General features: G+C 37.4%; 1 protein-coding gene across 1 annotated transcript in view; it reads left to right on the forward strand.

Moving 5' to 3' along the window:
- The first annotated feature begins 2020 nt into the window (after nt 1–2020).
- The window catches only part of LOC139145510 (uncharacterized), a 39403-nt gene continuing 18755 nt past the window's right edge, over nt 2021–22668 (forward strand). The window contains exons 1-3 of the mRNA XM_070716734.1: nt 2021–2784; nt 5519–6039; nt 21410–21650. Of these exons, the coding sequence (XP_070572835.1) occupies nt 2517–2784; nt 5519–6039; nt 21410–21650 (1030 nt within the window). The 5' untranslated portion in view covers nt 2021–2516. The remainder of the gene's footprint in view (nt 2785–5518; nt 6040–21409; nt 21651–22668) is intronic.

Raw genomic sequence — 22668 nt, forward strand, 5'->3', positions numbered from 1 at the left:
ATAACCCGGCCCCTTTATCCCCTCCCCTACACTGTAAATGTGCGTGAGTAAACGAAATGGTTATTAAGGAAATTTGTGGGAAATGACAACCAAATATCAGATATAACAACTATAAGGTAGGACCAGCCCTGATAATATCTCGCATACTGTACACTTGGTATATCTTGCCTCTAATATTAGCAAACCAAAGCCCGGCATTTATTTCCACCCACCCATCCGAAACTTCTAAGGGATGGCATTAGATCTTGGAGGGGTGGTCAAAAACAGAAAAAAAAAAAAATAAGAGCAGAAAGTTAGGAAAAAAAAACCCTTCAAACTAGTTTGCAAAATAAAAAATAAATAAATAAGAAGACAAATGCGTAAAAAAATCTGCAAAAGTCTTTAAAATCTTGAATTTTTTAGATTTTACCGACAGGAAGCAACTATCTGTATTTTTAGTAGATCCTCCAGGCACATTTTTAATTTTAATTTATACATTTAGAGTTACTGTATCCCTATACTGGAAGTTGTGATTATCTTATCTTTTCAGGACTTTTGTATTCTGATCACTTTATAAAATTATAGAACCTGTTTTCTAGTTGTTTCCTACGTACAAACCAAGCAGGTACACTAGGTAAAACACTGAAACTATGGTATGGTTGTCAAGACAGAAAGTTATATTTGCCTTTTAAGATCAAGGTAAACAGATGCAGGCCACATCAGGTTCATTTTTTTTTTCACAGCAACCCCCCCCCCCCAAAAAAAAAAACAACCCCAAACTATTCTTGATTTGGTAAGAGAAGGTTGCGTTGAAAGTTTCATTAGGGAAAGTTTGAGCAAAAGTTTAAGTCTTTCTTTTTCGAGGTGCACACTACCTTAATCAACATGACGTATGCTGAAATTACGGCATGAAATTAACAAACAACGATTCCCGTAATACCTCACGCTAACATTACGGCCAGTACATTATTTTGGGTAACCTAACTCAGAAAATACGACAGTGCTATTCTTCAAGGAATAGATTTAATCCATAATAACACGCATTGGGGATTTATTCGCTGGCGGCAGACTTCAAAAGAATGAAATATTTAATATTTTGATCAAATAAATCGGATGACGAAAAACCCCGTTGCCTATACGGAGTAGATATATGGTTTGTGTTAATCACGATACAGGTCAAATATCGTGGTTGAAGAAGCCAAACCGATCATCTGAAAATATGATAGCAATGAAAATATGAAATATTTACAAATGTAAATAAATCAATGATTAAATGTTACGAAAATATGTACAGTCATGTACGTGCACGTATACCATTATAATACCATTATAATTACGGGACATGAAAAAAACGCAGTCGGAGATAAAGTTGATAAACTAGACTCAACTTTGGAGATAGAAGGAAAGGGTGTCCTGCTGATAAAATTATTAAAGCCTTTAATCACATCTTCAAAACTTACCTTGTCGGAAAATAATTATGTAAGTTAGCCCCTTTAGGCTATACAACGCACAAATAACCGAAAGCAGTATAACTTTGCTGTAGGAGTGATCAGTAATCAAATACATTTCGAATCACTTATATTGTTTCGAACGAGGTAGGCCTAGTATAGTTTAAATTTTTACCTTGATTTTCGCTCTACGTGCCAACACATTTAAGTTCGGCCAGGACCTCAAGTGCAATGCTAACTGTGAGAAGCGGGGCTAAGAGCGACTGTGAGGGCGCTATGACTAATCAAATTCCGCATATGGCCGCAGCAGTACCTTCGTTGAGTGTCTGCAGCACTGCAGTACAGTCTACGTCTCAGACAAACCTTGCCTAGGCCCACGAGCAGGATCTGTACGTACATGGATAACATGATTTATAGTTTTTTTCTAATATGTTTATTTGAAAAAAGCGTTATGAGGATACGTTAGTCATAATATAGTTTCTAATAAATATATTCTTCGACTCCGATCTCCAACTTTGTCGCCCATAGTATATTCAAATTTTGAAACTTTTCGCCAATCCTGTAAACAAACTTTATTTTACCCATCGTTCTTTGCAAATCTAAAGATGGCTGCCTCCGAACGAAAGGCTTCTGTCTGAATGCATTCATCAATATTTACGTTTCTGCCGCCATAGCTACGGCTACCGTTCCTGAAAAATGCCTTGAACTTTCCCTCTGCTGGAAGCCGCGCTTGAGAAGAAATTGCCTACTCCACTAATGGAACAGCCGGCGAAGCCCTAATGGCATGCAGTGTAGTGTTACACCTTGATTATCAAAAAACCGCCTGCGGCCAACCAGCTGAGTTCGGCATAATGTATGAAATACCTTTTACCATTTATGGCACGTCGTCCAATATGTGAGTTTAATTTATGCTGAGTGTGACGTGAGGAACAGGCGGATTGAACACATTCGCCTGCGGCAGTCGTTTTCTTCCCGCTATGAGAAACTTTCACGTCTGCCGTCGTAGAATCTGAAGTCGCTCGAGATTGGTTGGGTTTGCGCCGAAGATGTCTGTAATGAGCGCCGATAGGGTATGTCGACATTCATTTTATGGCTGGCTCTGGTTGGAGATTTAGCCTCGCCTGCGGCTCCCATTGTTTCTCTTTCCCTTTTAACTTCGCCGACTTGCCTATACAGCTTGGGTTCGCCGCGTCTGCCTGTCTGCCACACGACAAGGCGTCGAAGGCCCATTTTATTCACCGAGCCAGTGATCAAAACACTCGCCTGATTCCGAAGAGTAAATTTGCGGAGCGTTCGCCGGAGATGTCACGACGCAAGCAGAAAAATCCTCAGAAGATAAGGCAGATAGCGACCGAAGGTGAGCGGGGGTATATTGCATATTCGAGTGTTTTCAGACACGGAGCGTGTGAACTTTCGGGGAGAAAAATTCCCGAAACCTACGTCGAAATTGAAACACGGACGGGTCATGTAGGGTGGGTGGGTGGGAGGGCTCACACATACTCTCCGATTTCAGACAGCGGCACGCAGATCATCTTTCGGAATTTAAAAGGCAATCATATACGAAGTTCAGGGCTCAGCTAGCTCGGCGGCGGATTGAAAATGATTTGGTATATATCATTTCAGATGCTGAGGCCATTTGTAAGGGGTTCTTACACGATTCCATAGGAGTACTCTCCCATCGGTCGATATCGTGTGAAAGCCGAGAGAGAGTTGTTTTAACTGTAAGCTCATTTTCCGTCGAAGAATGAGAACAAAATCTTGGTCTGCGGCCCTCGTAAAGGTCCGCTTGAACCAAATTCAACCACGTTAAAATGTAGGCGAAAATACGACTCCCTAGGTCGTTTTTTATTTTAACTAAAAAAAATTCAATACAAATATGATTTTAAAAATTAGATACTGACCTTTGCCCTGTTTTAAATATGACATGCGCCTTTACATACTTTGATATGTTTTTGTCAATGTTTTAGGGTCCCGTTTTCAATCATTCATTGGGTTGCAGTTGTTCAACAAATTACTTAAGAATGTCATACAGGTATGAACTTGACAGTCAGATAAGATAGAGTGTAAACAGTAGCAAAACAACACTGTACAGGTAGGATCACATAGTATGGTTTGTCGTTTTGTTTTTGTTTAATTACGTCAGTACTTTGGCATTGACCCTGCTGAAATTGTTATGTCAGCAACTGATGTTGTCTACAGCATTGTAGAACCTTCTCTTTGATCCTTCCTACTATCCTAGATCCTTCTGACGACAAAACATATGTTTGATATGGTTTTACCAAGCAAGTCAGCACAAACATTGAGCCATATGCAGTAAACAACCGTGAAACTGCACACAATGGGAGGGCCAGTAGCTGTGACTTTTATTGAGTTTGGTCACTATTTTTCTTGCAAACGTCAACTGCAGTTCTATTACCCAAAGCATGTTCTGATACACAGTATTCAGCTTGTCAACTCAGCCTGTACATGCCTAGATCACACTGTTATTGCTGACAAATGATTTCTAGTGCTGGACTAGAATTCAAATCTAAATAAACAATAACATTGCATTTCTCACATACAGACACTGTGTTGACAAGCTAAATAGTATAGGTATTTTAACATGCATTTGGGAGTAGAACAAATATCTGCAGTTGACATATGAAACAAAAATAATGAAAACAATCATCAAAAGTTACAGCTACAGGCGCTTTAACAGTTTTCCTCTTTAATGAAGGAAGGGACACCTGTGTTCCTTCCCAGTTATTCTTTTAGAGTTCCTTAATGTGGATACGGTGGAGAGTGTATATCCATGAATAATGCACACACTATTTGTTAATGCCTTAGGGCCAGGTGAACATTTGTGTTTACGTTGAGTAGTTTGGTATAATTTTTACAATGAACAGTATCTCAAGCTTCATAGTTTTTTTTTTTCAAGGAGCAGGAATTTGTCATTTTTGACAGTCTAAAACAAGATTTCAAGGGGCTTTGGTTTTGAAATAGACAGTGCTGTGAAACAGTATGCTATTTTAGGGAAGATTTGTATTATTTGTCTTGGGTTTATGCCCTTTTAACCAGGTCCGCTACGGTATCAGTTTTGCAGACATCCTGCGTAATCTCTGGGCTCTTGTAGCTTACATGGTAAGAATAATTGCGACTTTTGACCATTTCTTAAGTTACGGACTGAGAAAAACATATGAAGTGAAGAATTTGTGAAAAACATGCCAAGATGTTCCCAACCTGCTTACACGACAGAGGGCACTTACCAGTAGTTACAACCGGGGCAATTTTCAATTTTCTGATTTTTTTTGTGTCCAATGGTTTTGACATTTTGCTGTCGTCTTTATCAAAAGGTCAAGTGTCTCTTACTTGCAGATGACTTTGCCATACCCTTCAGAGCTCTGTTTAATTTCAAATGTCAGTGAATTCTAGATAATGTCATTGCCTAAATTTCCACAATTTAGATGTTTAAGTAGTTTCATATTTCAACCTTTTTTTTTAGCTTAATGATGAAAACCAAAGCTTAGGGCTGGGATGGAAATCCCTTCAGCTGCAAACTTTGATACAGTTTTCTCCGATGACTGCATGGTTCTGTGCAGCAATACTTGTGATCTCTATCTCTGCAGCAGAAAATATGGGTAAAACACGATTAGCCCTTTGAGCCCCAAAGTCAATTTTTGTTTACCATAAAAATATACCCCAGTCAATTTTTTTCAGATTTTTGCCAAAATTTTGATGAGAAACTGCAGCCAATGAAATGTTATGTCAATTTGGTCCAAAATTATCAGAAAAACCAGAAAAATTCATAAAAATTGGTAAAATATTGCACTACAATTTTGGTGGGAAAAATTACAGCACTGAAAGGGTTAATAGTTGTAGAAATGTGCCAGATATAAATGTAGTTCTATCACAGATATGATACTTGAAAATGTCAGTTATTTTAGGCCAAGATTCTGGTGTAGACATAGTTTATTATTTCAAGACGTTTTTAACAGTTTGCGCCGACCGACCAACTGGCAGTATCTCACCTCTGATTGGTTAGTTATATTACAGGCACACCAGTGATAATCCAAATTGATGTTCATACAGTACAAACGCTTGACATTTTTCAGATGGTGATGAAGACATAGAAAGTGAGGATGAGTTGCATCCACTGGAGAAGCATGAAATTTACCACAAAGATGAAAATTCAAACTCGGAGACACATCATGAATCGTTTCTAGGAGAGGATAAAGCCGAGGAAAGTGGCAGAGAGGGAGGAAGCCCGAATGATCGACTGGCAGTGTCAAACGGAACAGCTCATCCGGGTGAAGAGCAATCCGGAAGCTTAGCAGGGCAGAGTGACCTAGGAGTGAAAGATCAGGATAATTCCGGCATTGCTTATTACCCATACATCAACACCGACTACCTCAGGTCGGAAAATGTGCCAGCATATCAAGTGTGGCCTCCTGTGACTTCAGCTACGTCCATGGGTTATTTAAGCTACTATCCACCACCCTACATGGCACCCTACCAGCCCAAAATACCCACATCTGATGCGTTCATGGTCAGCAGACCCAGTGTCATAGTGAAGGCACCCCCTGCACCAAAGACTGTGAGTTCAAAGGTTATGACACATGGGGTCGCCACACAGGTCAGTTTTCTTCATCTATTTTCCCAAGGGAATCCATTCGGCTCGTGTTTTTTTATCAAAGTTAACATGATTCATTCCTAGATTATCCTAATAAATCATTCTTATATCATTGTTCCTCTACCAGTGGCTATAAATACAGCGCTGTTATGGTCTATTGACCCCTTTTTCAGTTCAAAGTCATTCAAAATCAACATGGAAATCAAGGTTACTAAATGATCATTTTGACACAGTGACCAATACCATCAGGTCAAGTCAGGCAAAGTCAGAGTTTCAAATGTGTCATGTTTGGCAAGTTAAATGACCAGTCAAAGCAAATTTCCATGATATTGTCATTATAGCAACACACATGTGGATCGTTCATGCTTGCTTTCCTAATAATCTAAATTTTATGGCAAGCCATATGCATGGACTGAGCAGCTTAAGAAAATTTTTTATGATTTACCGTGTGCTTGGTATGGTGTTTATCGTGTGCATTTGTAGAAATTGTACTCTGTAATTTAAAAAATAATGATATTTTACACATATTCTGGAGGACCTGTGTTTTGTAAAATAATACTTGACACATTTTCTGGAGAAAAAATCAGATGAATATTACGCCACGTAGTTTCAAATCCTAGGATTGCCAGAGCACTGAATCACCTTATAGATCATCATGAATTTGAAATGTCATGCCGATTCTCACAAATTTTAAGCTGACCTGTAACTGCACTCACAGCAAGTGAAGTGGAGAAAGTGAAGTTGATTTTAATATCTGTTCTCTGGCCACATTTTGGCCAACAGGGCCAGGGCGTGCAATGGAGAATATTGTATTAATATGAGAATGTAACAACATAACGATTAGGTAAAGGGCGACGAATTCGGACGCGCACACGCTTTAGAACGTTTCTGCGCAGATTTAACTCCAGCCTGTCGCAAATGGGTTACTTTGTAGCGCACATATTTAACATCACCTATCAATTTTTTGACCCAGTCTCTTAGAAACACATGTGACCTATAACCTTGTCATATTTTGACCCCCTAGGAAGCTGGTTTTTATTCAATATGAGCGAAAAATTAACATTTCTCTCCCATTTACATGGCGCATATTACCCATTCACCTGGAGATATTGTAAAAAGTAGCGTGGTGACACCCTTTTATTAAAAGTGTAAACTAAATGGTATTATGTCAGGATTTTATTCGCCAAGTTTGGTCAAAATGACACCATTCAAAGCGACAGGAAGAAAGTTCGAAAATTATGTAGTGATATAATTTGGATATCGTTATTTTGTAATCGATACTTATGTAAAAATTTCTTTACAAAGATCATGAAAACCAGACATTCGATAGATATGGATCTTAAGTCTTGGTATTTATGAAAATTAACTCCTTTGCTAAGCTTTTTATAATTGCTTCCTTTAGTTTAAGTGAATTATATCATTTTTATTTATTTTTAACGACGCCATTTTAACGTCCGTTTCCATGGAAACGAGCGTGGTGACCCCCATTTTTTATTTTATTTTTGCACTTGCACAACTTCCAAGAATATTTGTGCAAAGTTTCAAGAAAATGACACCACAACTTAATTTTGACGTAATTCGTAGTACTTCACCTTAAAGACTGTGTTTCTCCCAAGGGTTGAGTAGATCAGTAAATGGTTTGGGGAACTTCTGTGCTATTTCTACTGTATTGTCTATTCATAGAATTGCATTGATCTAGCATGGGGTGATCTGAATGCTGGCAACATCAATGGGCAACCCTGGTAAAAATTTACCGAGGTACTACCCTTGAAGAAAAAAAACACTGTAGATAGTTTAAAGAGCTGTGTGTGTTTAAGCAGTAACATTACCAGCACAAAATGCTTGCAGTGTTTTCCACTGCACTCCGTTGCTGAGAGTTAGCAATAGAACAGCAGTGTCATACCACACGCAGGTAATCCTGCAGTCAAAGATTGAAATCAAGATTGTAAAGAAATATTAGTAAAAAGTATTTGTGATATTCACATACCCTGGTATGACGCATGCCAATAGTTGGTGCATGTATTCTTATGCAAGTGTGTACTATTACCGTTTATGACACCTATTGATGTGACGTATTGTCAAACAATTGACATATTGTAGAGTACCCTTGGACGTATTGTCAAACAGTTGACATATTGTTGAGTACCCCTGCTATTACGTTGTACCAGCCTCAAATGCCCACATCCAACTCATGAATCTACACACAGATCAAGCATCATCACAGCTGTACTTCACCCTTACCCCCTCACGCCATAGCAAAAGCCAATATGGCTGTGGATGAAATTTTCTACAAGTTTTTCCATCACTGTCGAGAGAGACTCAAGATAGTGAAACTACTGAAGTCCTCTATTTATGTAGAACAAACTTGATGCCCAGGATGTAGACATCAACGTTTAAATTGCAATTGAAGAGGCATTACTATGTGGGGTATCAGAACTATACCCACTGTGAAGACTAGCTGTTTGACTGTTTTAGCTCTTCTGGCACACACTTCACTTCTGCGTTGCAAGATTGAGTGCTGCAGCATTACCTAGTGAAGGGTGTCCATGTACATGACACAGCCACATACACTCAGTGTGTTCACAAGTGTTGTACGGTAGTTAAAAGTGTTTTCCACTTCTGAGTGCTGTCCTGCATATTGGAGCAATCATGTTAGGCACAGGTTGTAAATTTAGCCCCTTAAACCTCAATTTTCCTGTACTCAGGTTCATACTAAATATTGTGAACAGTGGAATTAGGCCAATGAAACCATGGTAGTCAAAAGGGTTAAACTCAGTGCAAGGCTGTTGAACTTGACCTGGTTCTGTAGGCTTCAGCTGGCAGAGCATACATTGACAGCAGTGCAGTGGCATTGTAGCACACTTATAATAGTGAGGTTTGCTACAGCGAGATTTTTATAGAATCAGAATCTGAATTATACACAGTGCTATGCGGCAAGTTTGATTTGGCTGGCATTTCGGCTACATCAATGTTGATAAGATTTGTGATTCGATCTTAGAGAACCACAGCCAGAATCAATTTGATAAACTCTTTGTGGTACAGATTCTATTTTGACAAAATTAACTTTTCAAGGTTGAAATTGTATTTTGATCAGAAGACGTATCATGGCCACCAGCCTGATCACAGCCGCTATGGTGACCTCGCAGGTAGAAATAAATAACTAGTTAAGAAGTGAACAAAAGTAGTAGTTGTAAAACTAAACTACTCCAACAATGTACAACTACTTTATTAAAATGATGGTTCTTGCACCCTTTTTGTCAGTGGACAGGTCCAACTTTGCCAAAAGAAGCACTATAAGTGTTACCATAAACATTGTTTGTAAGGGAAAAATTTACATTCACAATTTGATCTCCCTTTAACCAAAACATGAGGGAAAAAATTTCCAGGAATGCTTGCCTACATGAGCTGAGCCAGAAAACAGTCTGATTTTAGACAGAATTTACAGTAAAAATGAACCTATCTCCCTACAGACGACTCATTTCAGGTTAGAGAGACGAGAATCTGTGTCTTGTAATATTTCTTTCAGGTGAGGTAGTGATAACTTCAAAAATAATTTGTAATGATGTTTTGCCGGATTTTATTTTGTGCAGAGTTGAAATATTTCATTGTTAAGATTCACAATGTCCCTAGAGAACAGGTACCATATGTGTTGGCACAGGTTTTGATGATGAAGTACACAACTTTCAAAAGATACCAGTATATCAATTGATGAAAGTGTTCAAAGAGAATAGGGCACATTTCAATGGTTTGCCAGTTTTCAGGCACACGAAATGACGATGAAATATGCAGATTTTATTGTTGCTTCACTTGTAGTGAATCAGAAGAAAGATAAGCGTATTACTGATTGAGACAGTGACAATTAAAACACAAATGTTGATGATGAAATACACAAACTTTGGTGATTTTTACCCAATTTGAACCACGAAAGGAGTGTACCCTGAAGCTGCTTTTGAGTTATAAGATGCATATCAATAATAATATGTATATATATATATATATATATATATATATATATATATATATATATATATATATATATATATATATATATATATTATATATATATATATATATAATATATATATATGCAAATTTTATTTATGGTTTCTTGGAAAAATCCCAGGAAAACACAGTCATTCGTAGAAAACAAAATAATAGTTGTTGATATCCTCAGGGACACTCAGACTAAATCTATCTGTAGAGAAAACTTTTTTAAAATAAATCAAATTTCAGCGTAGGAAATAAAAAGTTATTGACTCAGGTTAGTGTTTCGAGGTCACCGAGATGTATTGTTGCCCTGCTTCAGGCCAAGTCTGTTTATGAAATTAAAAAAGTTATTGATTCTGTTTTTGAGAAGCTCAGGGGTCACCACGAATACATTGTTGCCGTGCTCCAGGCCAAGTCTATCCGTGAAAATAAGGCATCCGATTCCCCAACAAATCAGATTCTGTTATCACGTTGCCGTGGCAACCATGCCAACAACGTTGACACAAGATGATCGATAACCGGAGTGAGGGTAAAATTTCATGCGCAGCTCTGCATCGCGTCTGAAATTGGTAAACCAATCACTGTGTGATAGCTGATTTCCATGGCAACGTTAAAGTCTTCCAAAATGTGATTTCTCTGGGTAATTTTTTTTCTTTGATTGAGTCAGGGATATCAGCTTAGGTTTGTTCCCCCTCCTGTAAAGAAAACACATTCACTCAGATTAATTATTAATCATTTTCCTCGTTAATGTAGGGGAAAAAAGGGGAAAACCTGCAACAGAAGTATCTGATTTTGCATACAGATATGAATAATAAAATAAAGAAAATGATCTTTCTGGGGAGTTTTGATTTGGGATGGCAATAGCTGTGGGCTGCCTCAAGTGTGCTTACTTTACTATTCACACAAGGTGACCTGTCAAAGTTATAAATGTTTCAGGGGTGAAATCGGGACTCGGTCCCTTGAAACTGTCTGCCACTCGTTCCTCCCTTACTCTTGTATATTTCATTAAGGAAACAGGTGTATTTATCACTGCCTCGTAGTGTGTTAAAGGTCAAATCTCTTATACATTCAGACTCGAATTTTCAAACCGAAGTGGATGTCATTCAAGAAAGTGACATGATTGGGAAGGTTTTTCTTTTTTTACGAAATTTATTGAGTTTTTTAAGTTTAATTGTGTGCCTTGCTTTTAACAGTTCTGGGTATAATGGGAGGTTTCATCTAGCAGCTTTTAAAAATCTGGGTGTATTTATATTGTGGTCAATCTGTTTTACATATCTCTTGGCATATTGTGAAAGTGTTTTATTCATTAGCTTGAGATGACATTTCCAAATCTATGCCGACAGTCTGTGTTACTTGTCCATGCATGGTACAGACTTGCCTTGTGTGTTGAAGAGTTCAGGTTCAAATGCAAATTATTCTTTCCCTGCTTCTCATGGCTGTTGCCGACAGAATTCCCTTGACGTCGTTGTTTTCTGAAACTTGACGCAAAATTGCTTCAAGGCAAAGCCGTGATAGAACAAATAGGCACGGCTGAAGCAGTTTGAACATCTTAACCCATTCTCTTGACCATGAACTCACGATTATGCAAATTCAGAGCATTAAATTTATTGGTCTTGTATTTCCGTGAACAATCATGAAGGTAATAACCTTTTTATTACCCATGTCCATTACTACGCACATTATCACATCCCTATTTTGCAATACAGATTTTGCCCCCTGTGGTATGTTGATGTCAATTTTGCAAAAGTTGTGCATAAATAAGTACGATCATATCTTGCTGTTCTGTTTTTACCATAAGGCCCTTCAAATAAAATTCTTTGTTTGCCATTCGCGTGCTGGTAGGTTTCCAAAGAAAATCAAGAAAACAAACACAATATTAACACTATTACAAATAAAAATATTATTTTTCCAAAAGAAACCAAATAAAAAGTAAGCGTATGTTTATACACTTGTGTTTTTTGTCTGTGTTTGTTTTTTGGCCAGGCTGGCTGGTAGGTTTTTCAAAAATCCAAGGACGGCAAACAAAGAATTTTCTTTAAATGGCCTAATGTTGCCAAGAAGTTAGTGAGAAATATCAGATGATGATTGTTCTGAATATTTCACATGAGTTTCAGACATCGCTCATGTAAGAATCATGAAACTTATTCTACACAACTGCCAGCTGAAGTCCATGAAAGTCACAAGATAGACACCCACTGTGAGCCTCAAACTCAACACACTGTCCTGAACGTGTGAAATTTGTTGATATTCTTTTCATAGTACATAATCAGTGTCACGTGCACAATACCACACTTTTTAAAATCCCCTTACGATTACATCATTATTCCTGACATCAATTTATCGATGAAGATGCAGAACAGCAACTGTACAATATTAATTCTGAATTACCAGCAATTATTGCACATTTTTTAGAAGTATAAAGAAATTTTTTGCTGCCAAGTTATATTTGTATTACCGGTTTGTCAAACTACATAATGTACCCTCTAAAATACAAACTTAGTGATCTTTCTTAAAATGGCAAAATAATTCAACTTCAAATTTCATTTTGGTTGTCGATATTCTGACAAATTGAACATCTCAGTGGCATGATTTTTACCATTTGTCACCAACAGAAACATCAGTGAAAGTCATTTGTAGCAGCAGACATATCACCAGCTAGAACTTCGTGAAGCCATGTTTCAGAGATAAGGGGCTTTCTACTCATTTGCGAGGTTTAGCAATCATATTACATCTGTTGAAAGAGGGTGGATGGAGATACGTTGGATATTGAAATACATTTATTTCACGCAGTAACCATCAGAAGAGTCATATGATAGTTTGTTTTGACATGCAAGGAGTTCAACAACCGCACTACAGAAATATCTGTGTATTTTTTAGGAAGAAAATAATACAGGTGAAATCAACTTTTCCAAATGTGGATATTTTTGAAATGTGTCAATTTTAAAAAATAGAAGTCAGTTTACTCATAAAAGTATCGACTTTTATGAGTAAAATGACTTTTCTAGTGTGATATTTTGCCGGTAGTCATTTTCTTTAATATCAGACACAATTTGATAAACATTCTATGGCCACACAAATTGTTCTATGTCATAAAAATGGATGTCTTGGGAAGATACATGATATATCGATTTTGTTTTCGCAGAGAACGCGGTGCTGGAAAAATGATTTTTGTCATGACGAGTACCCGGAAGACAGCGGGAATGAAAAATACAGAGAGGCATTCTCAGCGTATCTGATTTGATTTCCGTGATGTGGATATTCATGTAGTTCTTTTTTTCCTCTCTCTCTCTCTATCTGAAAGATAGAAAAAGGATCCATGCTGACAGAAATGTGATCGTAAATGGAATTATTTATCAATGTAGGGAGTTGTAAATGAGGGCGTATCAGCTGTGGCTCGCAGGCACAGCGTATGATCCATTATTGGTGAAACAGTCGCATGCATGTAGTTACATGTATGTCAGCCAGTAATATGAGACGCCCCCGGGAAGCAATTGCAGTGGCACTATTTAGGATTTGTACTTCATTGATTTTTATGATGGCCAAATTTGAAATTTTCTAGATGTTGTGAAGGGGGGGGGGGAAAAAAAACGTCGCCCATTTAGCCGCGGCTTTGTGGATCGTCGCCACGAGCCGGGGACTCTTAAAAAAGGCAGTCATTATCGCCAAGTGGCTTTTCTAACCCGCCACTTTTGTGAAGCACTTTACAGATTGGTGACCTTGCTCCGTGTTTATCGCTGAATTTTTCACAAAATGCGATGCTTGCCGTTCAGCCTCGTCACTTGACCCCTTCCATCGAGTGATACCAAAATTAGTCAGCAGATGGCATCAAACGTCTGTTTCCTTAATCCGAAAATTGCATGGCGATGAAGGGTTTGGTTAAACCACATCAAATGTGATGTATCTGTTATTGATTTGCTGGGATTATCCTGTCTATTAACCATTGATTAAACAGAAATAAAAAAAATTCCATAATCACTGCTCCCGTCATTCTCTTAATTGTAACTGATTTTTCAGACCAAAACAATATTTTTTTCTTGTTTCTGCTGAACCTTTGAGGATATGAGATATTTATAAAGCATCCAATTTCCCTTTTAAAAGATGGCAAGGCAGTGGGGAATCTTTCGTTAATCTTGGTATTTTTTCGGCATAAAATTTTCAAATATTGTTGATGATAGAGTATAGCTGTCACAAATTGGCCAAATTTCTAGGCTAAGATGCACTTCAAAAAGTAAAAATTCTAATTGTACTTTAAAATTAGCAAAACTCAGAAGGCCTTTCCTTCCTACCTCCCCCATTTACACCCCCGCCACCAATCATTTTCTTCATATTGGTGCAGTCTGTCCACTTAAAATGATGAAATCTGATGGAAATTTAAAGCAGTTAGCTCACAAGTTTTTGGTGCCATGTGTTGTACCACAATGTGTATTTTCTGTAGAAAATTTAAATTGAAGAAATCTGTCGGCTGACAAATAGACACGATGCTAACTGCACACAGCCGACCTTCAATCCATATAACTTCGATTCGCCTCATTATGATGTTGTGGGTAGCAAAAAAAAATTCACTTCAACAATCTGCCAATTATTTAGTACCGTCGTACCCTCGAGTGTCTGTACTCTGAGGAAGAAATTCACCAATAATACAAAAAAAATTTGCAGATTCTTACTATCCCCAAGTGCCTGTAAATTTTCCTTTTTGTAGCGTAATATCGATGAGAAAACCGACCCATTAGCAGGGAGGAAAAGAATACATTGGTCATGTGACACCATTAGCGGTGACAGGATACCAAGGCGTCTTGTCGTCAATCTTAGACATCCATTAGTTTGATCTCATCATAAACAGCCTCTAGAAAATTGTCTATAATATAGGTTTTTTTCTTTCTCTGAGAATATAGCCCTGCTGTGTGTCGAAAAGTGTTTGAGTAATGCCCAATCCGACCTGTCTAAGATTGCTCATTTTGTGAGACAAAAAAGACAAGTTTAAGAGAAATAGGGAGTTCATCTATTCAGATCATTGCAAGATGCAACAAGTCTTTTCTTGAATTAATCCTATCCTTGTTTTGATTTATAATTTTATGTTCACCGCAATTTGCAAGAATCTTTGGCAGTCAAAGCTAAGAATATGCCTTCCTAGAGGGTCGTTCTATGCAGATTGGCAATACAGTTTACAGTAATGTAACATCCATTCTGATTGGTTTGCTTGACTGTATTAGTTCTACATGACCCTGGATCAACCAATCAGCTTACATCTACCATAGTTGACCTATTCATGGCTATGTCTTGTTACAGAAGTTCATAAAATTATCGAAAAAAAAAAAACAAATACAAAATAATTACTTAGATAATCACATGTTGAAATTTGTCTCCACTATTACATGTCATCATTTCTGTGGAAAGAATTAACATCAAAAAAATGAGAAGCATAAAAGAAACTTGAACTGTTGTCAAATTGATGATCAAATGGCCCAGAACCATAGGCTATTGAATTAGTATCAGACTCTGAGGGGGATTATCTCACAAAAGTATCCAAATTTTGCCGCATGATTGTGCCATGAGATGGGTCCACACACCGCAGCTGGACCCCAGTAGCCCTCGGCTATCCAAGAGATTATATTAAATGAGGAGCGGATGCAGGCAGCCATGGAGATGGAGATGATGTGAGTGAACTTGAGCATTCTGTTCTCCCGATGTGACAGTTTATGTGAAGCATCATTGCCAATGAGATTCAGTTATGAAACTTGACACCATAACTGTAATGTACGACAATATTTCTGTGTTTTTGTAATTTAAAATATATACTTCTCTCATTTTTCTCTGTAAAATATGTTGAAGCATGATGCATCACCCTTGCTGATAATATTCTTTTACACAGTATATTTTTGACCAAACTAAAAATTCAGTTCTTGACAGTGAGATTCAACATTATATGTGTGCTGATTGTGTAGACAAGCTGAATACTAGGCGTTTTGACAGGAATTTCAGAATCGAGAAAGAAGCAGTTTTTTTACAAACAGAGCAAAAATACTGAAAGATATCGTACAACGTACTACTGGTAGTTGAGCTGTTAGAGTGCAAAATTTGTGAAGTCTTGGCCATAGAAATAACATGATTGGTCCATACCAACATATCTTGCCTACTCCCGGCTCACTGTTATTACCAGTTTGGATAAGACTGTATAACACCGGACTCACACTCTACAATTTTACCGATAAACATCATCCTAGGGATTCCAGCTGCTTGACAAAGCTTTGGGAGGGCCTATTACGAAAGGCCAATTATTTTAACCATGAAATCGGGCCCCGTTTTCTTCAGATACACGCCAGTTTGTATAATAGTCATATCATTCCCTCAGTTCTGTTGTTTGTCAAGGATGGTGATTGGTAATGGGGGCATTTTTGCCTGCCTTGTTTAAAATGTTACACTTACACTCAACATCCACAAACCTATATCTATGTAGATTCCCCATTCAAATACATCAGAAGATTTTTTATGCATTTATTTCTACTCAAAGATCCATTGGCTGGAATTTTTATGTATTTTTTAGTACTATAGACTATAGTCTATAGAAGCTATTGGGATGGGTATCCGTCCGGCGTCCGTCGTCAGTCTGTATGTATGTATGTATGTATGTATGTATGTATGTATGTATGTATGTATGTATGTCCGTTTGTGAGGCGTCCGTCCACTCAAATATCTTGAGAACCGCAGTACTTACTGATTTGATATTTGTTGTGTAGATGAAAAATATGATTTTGAGAACTATTTTTTTTAATTTTTTGATATTGTTGAAAATAGGCAAATTAATGCCAAAAAGGTGTTTTTGGTAAAAATCTTCTTCTTCATAACCGCTGGTCAGACAGCTTTGTTATTTGGTATACAGGTCCCTATGGATAACCCAACTTAGATTTGTTCAAATTGTGATGAAATATGCAAATGTGTATTTTTAAGGAATTTTTTTGTCATTTTGGTCAAAATTTGACTTACATTGTATGTAATTCTTGTACTGTATAAACCCTATCAATTCACCCAGAAAAAAATAATTAATAAGATTTTAAATAATTGAATTAATTAGGAAATCATCAAAGCCAAAATAATTTTAGTGTGGAATTAGTGAAATGCTTACCATCTTGGAGGATTCAAACATGTAAAGGCAACTTTCCTGAATCCCAACTTTGATATTCTGAACACCATTTATGTTATCTAAAAGAAATTGCTCATAATAGTTTGTCATGATAGGGTGGTCAAATAAATAGAGATAGAGAAAGTTCTAATTTCCATTTATGGTTGACTTGGTAAGGATAAAATAAGATTACTTTTTCAGGAAAAAAATAGAGTGGTCAATTAAAAGAGTGGTCAAAGTGATATGGTTTTTATGGTAAAGCTTGGCTGTAAGATTCCTCATGTGCTATTTATAGCAATTATGCAATCTGTGTAAACAGTGCAATGAAAGTGTAACATGATTCCTTATAATGCTTTTGATGACCTTGAACTTCTTAAGTTTCAAACATTTGCCTTCAGTGTGCTTTCTCTGAGTACGTACAGTCTCAACTTATTCAACAGAACCTACTGGTTTACAAGTCCCTAGGATGACCTTAGTGAGATAATTTCCTACAGTAAGGAAATACTTAAATTTTGTATCCATGTCTATGGTAGCTTCAGGGACTTTGGCCCTATGTTTAGTATTTTCATATTTTGTTAAATCTTTTTCAAGGGCGACTCCCAAAATCATGTTGGAATGCTCAGTGTCCTGTTTGTCAACACAGATTGTTCTGGTACAGTATGTGTGTGTGTGATTCCCAGTGTTTTTGTTGACAACGGAATTTGACTGAGGACCAGAAATCTTTTCATTAACAATGGCCTTGCATATTTTACACAACACACTGTGCCAGCAAGGATGACATTTTTTTTTATTTCAATGTACCTAGTGACGAGGAGAAGAAAATAAATAGTTTCATGCAACAAAAATATTATCTGTATCAAAAGTTTTATCCATTTTAACTTATTAACGTAGAGTGCACCTTGCGGACAGATAACTGTCAAACTTTTACAATACCTTTTTGGTCTACCACTTGTGGGGGCTTGGTTTGAAGCTCATGGAGTATCTAAAGTGTTCACCAGCTTATTTTTGTGAAAATCGAAATTAAATTTTCTCCATAGAGTTAACACAGGGATGGCGGCCATTTTGATTTTTGGGTATCGGAAAATACTGGGTTATGTTTCTCTAGTACCAAATTTTGCGAGGTGACCCCCAAATTTTTTATTGTTGATTTAAAAGGGGAATAGTTTAAATTTTTTTGTGGAAAGTTTGAGCAAGAGTTTAAGTCTTTCAATTTTGAGGCGTGTACTGCTGTAAGTCTAGGTAGCAACTGTTGCCGGGAAGTTGAATCCGTAGATCTCAATTTAATCAGCAACAGGGAATGTTTATCTGTGTGTAATGCCCACGTAATGACACTTTGGGTAACTGAGAAAATGAAATTAGGCTGACCATAATCTACTCTGTACGTGTGCCTTACTTCTTTCACCTTCTTCCAGCCTGACCTGCAATCTTTTTCCCCAGGATTCCGTCACACACGAAGGCACGTGGCCAATAATGAAGCTAGTAATTTTCAGATGCAAGGGATAGGATCTCGATTCAAGCATAGCAGTGAAACTGGTGATGATAATGATAATTCTGTCAGCAGTACGAAATGTGAGATGAAGTAAACAGGTTCTCTTAAGCTTCTCCATCTCCAACCATAACCACATCCTTAACCCTTTGAGTGCTGTAATTTTTCCCACCAAAATTTTTGCGTATCAGTTTTCTGACTTTTATGAATTGTTTCTGTGATTTTTTAAATAATTTTTGACCAAATGGACACAACATTTTATTGGCTACAGTTTTTGATCAAAATTTAGGGAAAACCTTAACAAAAAATTGTCTACAATTGTAAAAAATTGTCTCCATTATATTTACCGTTGCAAACACTGACTTTGCACTTAAAGGGTTAACAATGTAATAACGTGGGAGAGCTCTTCTTTTTTGTTTTTCTTTTAACCCTACGAGTGCCAAAATCAATTTTTGTCGCCCTTATAAAATGTAACCCAGTCAATTTTTTTGCAGATTTTTGCCAAAATTTTGATAAAAACTGTAGCCAATGAAATTTTATGACCATTTGGTCCAAAATTATCAATCAATTACAGAAAAAATTCATAGAAGTTTGTAAAATGTTGTACTCAAGTTTTTGATGGGAAAAAATTACAGCACTCAAAGGGTTAAGGAAATTCACATCACCCAGTGTACCATTACAGTACACTAACTGACATTTCTCAGAAGACTGCATTAACGGCGTAGTAGTTTGTGCATAAATTCCACTGATTTCCTACTTTTCATTCATGTAGATTGAATAGGATAGCAGACTTTTTTTCATTGGTGATTTTCTGTTTTATCAGTACAGTTCAGTGCCGTCACTTACACACACCGAGCACTCTAAAAAAACTAAAAGCCTTGTTTTGCAGCGGTCCTTTCACACAACATGCCTGCCACCCCTGTTGATAAGCCTCCCCCTCTCTCCTTTGCCTGAGGGACAGAAATCCAGAAATAAGCTGTCTCCGTTCTGCTAGATGTTGCTGCTTAAATTACTCTGAAAAAGCAATTTTCAGCATGGTTTGACTTGAACTCAGCGGTGCTATGATCCCCCCTCTTTAAGGCTTGTCAGAAGAAACTGGGAGAGAAAAGAAAGAAAATCTGCCCGGTATCCGTCAAGTCACCGGGAGCGGAATAAATTGTCTCCTTCAGTGAAGTTGAAACTGTATCTACCAGCTGTGAGGAATGCAGCCAGCCTTTTGTCCGGTTTCTCTGGGATTTTTGTGTTCTCTTTTGTGTCGGATAGTGTTACAACGTCGGTTTTTTCATCAATTATCCACGGCGGACAGAATCTACACGGTGGTATACAAATGCCGAGTTTCAAAGCTGGATGTGTGTTTGCTTTAGCTCAACATAAATGTGAAAGCTATACTTGAGGTTTTTTAATCATCTGTTGTCGTTGCAAATTTACATCAATGAAATACCTGTATGTACACTGTATATTGATCATAAAAGATGTTTAATATGGGTTCATTGGTATACACCTTTGTTTGTGGGTTGCATGAATTTGAACACGAAGCCGTAAAAGCCTGATGCAGCCGCCTCCTTCTTTTACCCTTTCACCAACAAACCTTGGTACATCCTCATTGTTCTCAATAGGGTGGGCTGAACTATTACATGGCAAGAGGGGTGTAATCATTAACACCTCAGGAAGACCATATTCAGAATTTACGGAATTTATATTGCCTCTTTGTAATAAGTCTTCACAGTCTTATATTGTGCCACAATGTTAGATTTTAAGATGCATCTGTGTCTCGACCAAAGAAAAAAAAATAACTGGTGGAGCTGGTAAGTGCTGATGAGGAATAAAATGAAGGATTCAATAAATATGAAAGTAAAAGCAAAAACTCAAAATGCTGAAAAATCTATCTACATAATGTGACCATCATCTGTAAAGCCTTCTGAACAGTTCTGATCATGTATAACTGTACAGCTACTGGTACTAAATGTTGATGACGTAGTCACAACCCAGGTGTCCTGTCATTGTGCTGATTTCATCTGCAAGACTTTCATCATTTCTGACAGACAACTTTCTATGCTGTCATAAAAAGCTTGAAATGATCAGAATTTAAAATGTGTATGTCTAATTTTTATAAGCCTAAAATACATGTTTTGAAAATCTTGCTTTGTAGAAGAAAGCAACCAATCAAAAACTAGCACAACTGTATATACTTAGGTGTATATATATAGATATGTATATATTTACACACACATACACACACATCTGTGTGTGTATGTGCACATGCGTGTGTGTGTAAAATCATTGACATTAATGGATCTTTTCATTTTCAACAAACACTTTGGCATGTTTTGACAATCTTGACAATTCATTTAACAACAAACTTTTAGCTGCTGAATTTTAAAGTCTTGTTTTTCATTTTTGCTTTTATTTTTTCACTTTAAGATCTATTTAACTGAATATTTTCCATGAACACGGGACCGTTAGGAATCAGGGGGCATATGCTGTACTAAGCCTGCTTCTGTTCCTATTTGGCACGCAATACACCCTTAGGAGTGGGATACTGTATGGCGTGTAACTCTTGATTGAGTACGAGATTTATCTCTGAGCTTGGCTGCCTTGCTGCAAGCATGATGAGAAGATAGGAAAATTATAATGAGCTACTGTATAGTGTATGTGCTATGAATAGGGAGACTGTTGTTCTCACCTTGCGAATTCTTGAAAAGTCACGATTTCAAAAGCATTGTGGAATTTTTGTATCTACCTAAGTCATTCTTAAATCACAATATTTTTTTTTTCTTTTCTAGCATACCAGCACGGCAACATCCGATTTGACCCCGATGACCTCTGACCCTTCACCTGTCATGTCTCCTCCTGGTGCCATTTCATCGGCACTGGGCTCAGCTGCTGGCGCGGTGCCAAGCGCTGGAACCAACGAGATGTCGGCCTCCTCACCGCTCGGCAAGCCTAAGAACCACATATGTAAGACCTGCGGCAAGGCTTTCGCCAAGAGTAGCACGTTGACCTCACACATCAGAATACACACAGGTAAAGAGATTGTAAAATCACGGCACTGTTTATCGATTCTCGCTACCTTAAATAGCTCTTGTCTGGTGCTAGCGGGGCAAACTACATGATGTTGAAATGCATTGTGGGTAACAAGTCGACTTCTCACCTCAGCAAGAGTTTAAGATAGTGTTCTCATAAATACAGTACTTTTAACACAAATACATGTAATTTGTTAGTGAAACTAGCTAAACTCATTCATCTTTTCATCTTTTTAGGCATTTCTGGCATTGACTTCCTGTGTAACCTAAAACTTTACTTTTGGTTCAGTAATCTTATGTGTTGTACCTGTAGAAAGCTGCCATATTGAAAATACCGTATGGTCTACCACCTTAGACTTTTATGACTCACTTGGAAGGCAAAGTCATATTTTATGTACCGAGAATATTCCATTTACAATGCAAACTATGAACTCATCACTGTATCCACAAGATTAACAATAAATCACTCATACATACACCTCATTCCCACGCACACCATACCCCCATCCCAACTTGAATCCACCATATATAACACTCCCCATTGGGAAAACCGATCTCCATTGAAGTGTTACAGGCAATGCAAGCTTATACCAGGGCTTGTCAAATTAGAGCATAATATTTCTTACTTCCCAAGTCCCCCCTCCTCAACTTGCCTTTTCTGTACCATGTACCCTTACCAGAATGCAATTCTCATCCTTTACCCAACATTGCCACATAGCATACCCTGTGAGAGCAGATAAAATATTTTTCACTTTATATGAAAGATACATTAAAAAGCAAATTATTGTAGTGCTGTTCTTTAAACCGACCCGTTCGATTCATTGATAGCCAGACTTTTGATTGGCTCTTGTATTCATGATCATGCAGTTTCAACACATAACTTTTCATCTCATTTGTATGGCTTTCGAAAATACTCAACACTAAGAACTATCTTTCTCTCACACTCATAGTAAACATCATAGGCATTTGATTTCAATGTCACTGACCCTGGCCGATAGGATTTACCAAACACCATCAGT

This window comes from Ptychodera flava, chromosome 12 (assembly GCF_041260155.1).
Source record: "Ptychodera flava strain L36383 chromosome 12, AS_Pfla_20210202, whole genome shotgun sequence".
Lineage (NCBI taxonomy): Eukaryota > Metazoa > Hemichordata > Enteropneusta > Ptychoderidae > Ptychodera > Ptychodera flava.